At 51.7% G+C, this 1,448-nt stretch overlaps 1 protein-coding gene across 1 annotated transcript; it reads left to right on the top strand.

Annotated features, from left to right (window-relative positions):
- Positions 1–7: 7 nt before the first annotated feature.
- Positions 8–1,438, top strand: LOC111656263 (cadherin-like and PC-esterase domain-containing protein 1; the record flags this gene model as incomplete). The annotated part of the gene is made up of 5 exons (XM_023407920.2): positions 8–100; positions 302–375; positions 509–695; positions 764–932; positions 1,355–1,438. Coding segments are annotated over exons 1-5 (555 nt in total), but the record flags the coding sequence as incomplete, so codon positions are not given.
- Positions 1,439–1,448: the final 10 nt, after the last annotated feature.

The following is a 1,448-nucleotide window of genomic DNA, read 5'->3' as shown; positions in this document are numbered from 1 at the left end:
CCTCCTCCTCCTCCTCCTCCTCCTCCTCCTCTCTGAGCGTTTCTGACCTCCTAATCAGGATGAGCCGTTACTACGAGCTCCAGAGGAACTCCAGCTTCAGGTGAGGATGATGAGGAGAAACCCAAACCAGCTGCTTCTGTCACATCTGGAGAGCAACATCTGTAACAGTGCTTTATTTATGAAATGTTCAGAGCAGAACAACATCCCATGATTCATTGCTCCAGCAGTCTGTGAGTCATTCTACAAACAGGAAGTAAACCTGTTATTGTGAAGAAACTAACAAACCTCATGTTTCTGACAGAAGTGATGGGACGGGAGCTTTGACCAATCAGGAGTCAGCGGCGTACTCGTCACAGGGCGGAGCCGAAGATAAAGGTGAGACACTGGCTTCATCTGTGTGATACAGTATCCATGACGACAGCAGTTATTCCTGCATCATGTCAGACTGTCATACACCCTGTACCTGCCATCCAGCCTTATGATTGGTTGATTTCTCTGTGTGGGTCAGGTCCCTGTGTGGACCCCCGCCTCAGACAGATCTACACCGACCCCCCCCTCACCCTGACTCCCCCCTTCAGCCCGTGGGTGAAGGAGTACCGTGCTGAGGTGACCTTTGACACGGTGACGGTTCGAATTCGGCCAGAGCCCGTCAGCTCAGTCTGCCGGGTCCACCTGGACGAGCACCGAGGACCCAGGTGAGATCAGGACCTGACCCCCGACCCCGGGTCCCCCCTCACAGATGATTGAAGTTTCTTGTCCACAGGATGGCAAACTACCCAGTCGGCCTCGGCGACAGCAGGATCAGCATCCTGGTGACGGACGACGCCGAGCCGCAGCCCATCGTCATGACGATCTACACAGTCCACATGTACCGCGAGAGCCGACCAAGTCTGCCCATGTTTGGAGATCATGTGATGTGCAGCTTCGTGCAGGTAGGTCAGCTGCTTTCCTATTGGCTGCTGGGCTGTGGGGAGGATGTGATGTCATCATGACGAGATAAAAAACATGGAGACGACTCACTGTGCTCACTGTACAACACACGACCCAGACCCAGGCCCAGACCCAGATCAGTCTACAGACCCAAACCCAGGCCCAGACCAGTCCATAGACCCAGACCCAGGATAGAGTCGGAGCCAGTTTTTTCCAGAATGGCTGAAGATTCTCTCACGGTAGAATCTGTGTTTGTGTTTGAAATCCAAACATCAGAATAAATCTTTCTCTGCTCGACTGCAGACGACAGAGACTCTCAGAAACGTGTCACTGAATTTTTCAGTTCCTGTCTCATGTGTCTCATAAAGAAATCTGGTCCAGATTTCTGTCCTTGATTCTGTGTCTGGACTCTCGTCTGCTTCAGATCAGAGACTGTAAACAACATGTTGAACCGAAATCAAAGGATTTCAGTGAAACTGCTTCGATCGCTGGAGACAGAATAAATCCAGCTCGGTGAA

Source organism: Seriola lalandi, unplaced genomic scaffold (assembly GCF_002814215.2).
Source record: "Seriola lalandi dorsalis isolate HSWRI2012SDOR001 ecotype SW California unplaced genomic scaffold, Sedor1 jcf7180001976152, whole genome shotgun sequence".
Lineage (NCBI taxonomy): Eukaryota > Metazoa > Chordata > Actinopteri > Carangiformes > Carangidae > Seriola > Seriola lalandi.
The sequence above is the reverse complement of the archived record's forward strand: the minus strand, read 5'-3'. Positions and strand labels throughout refer to the sequence as shown.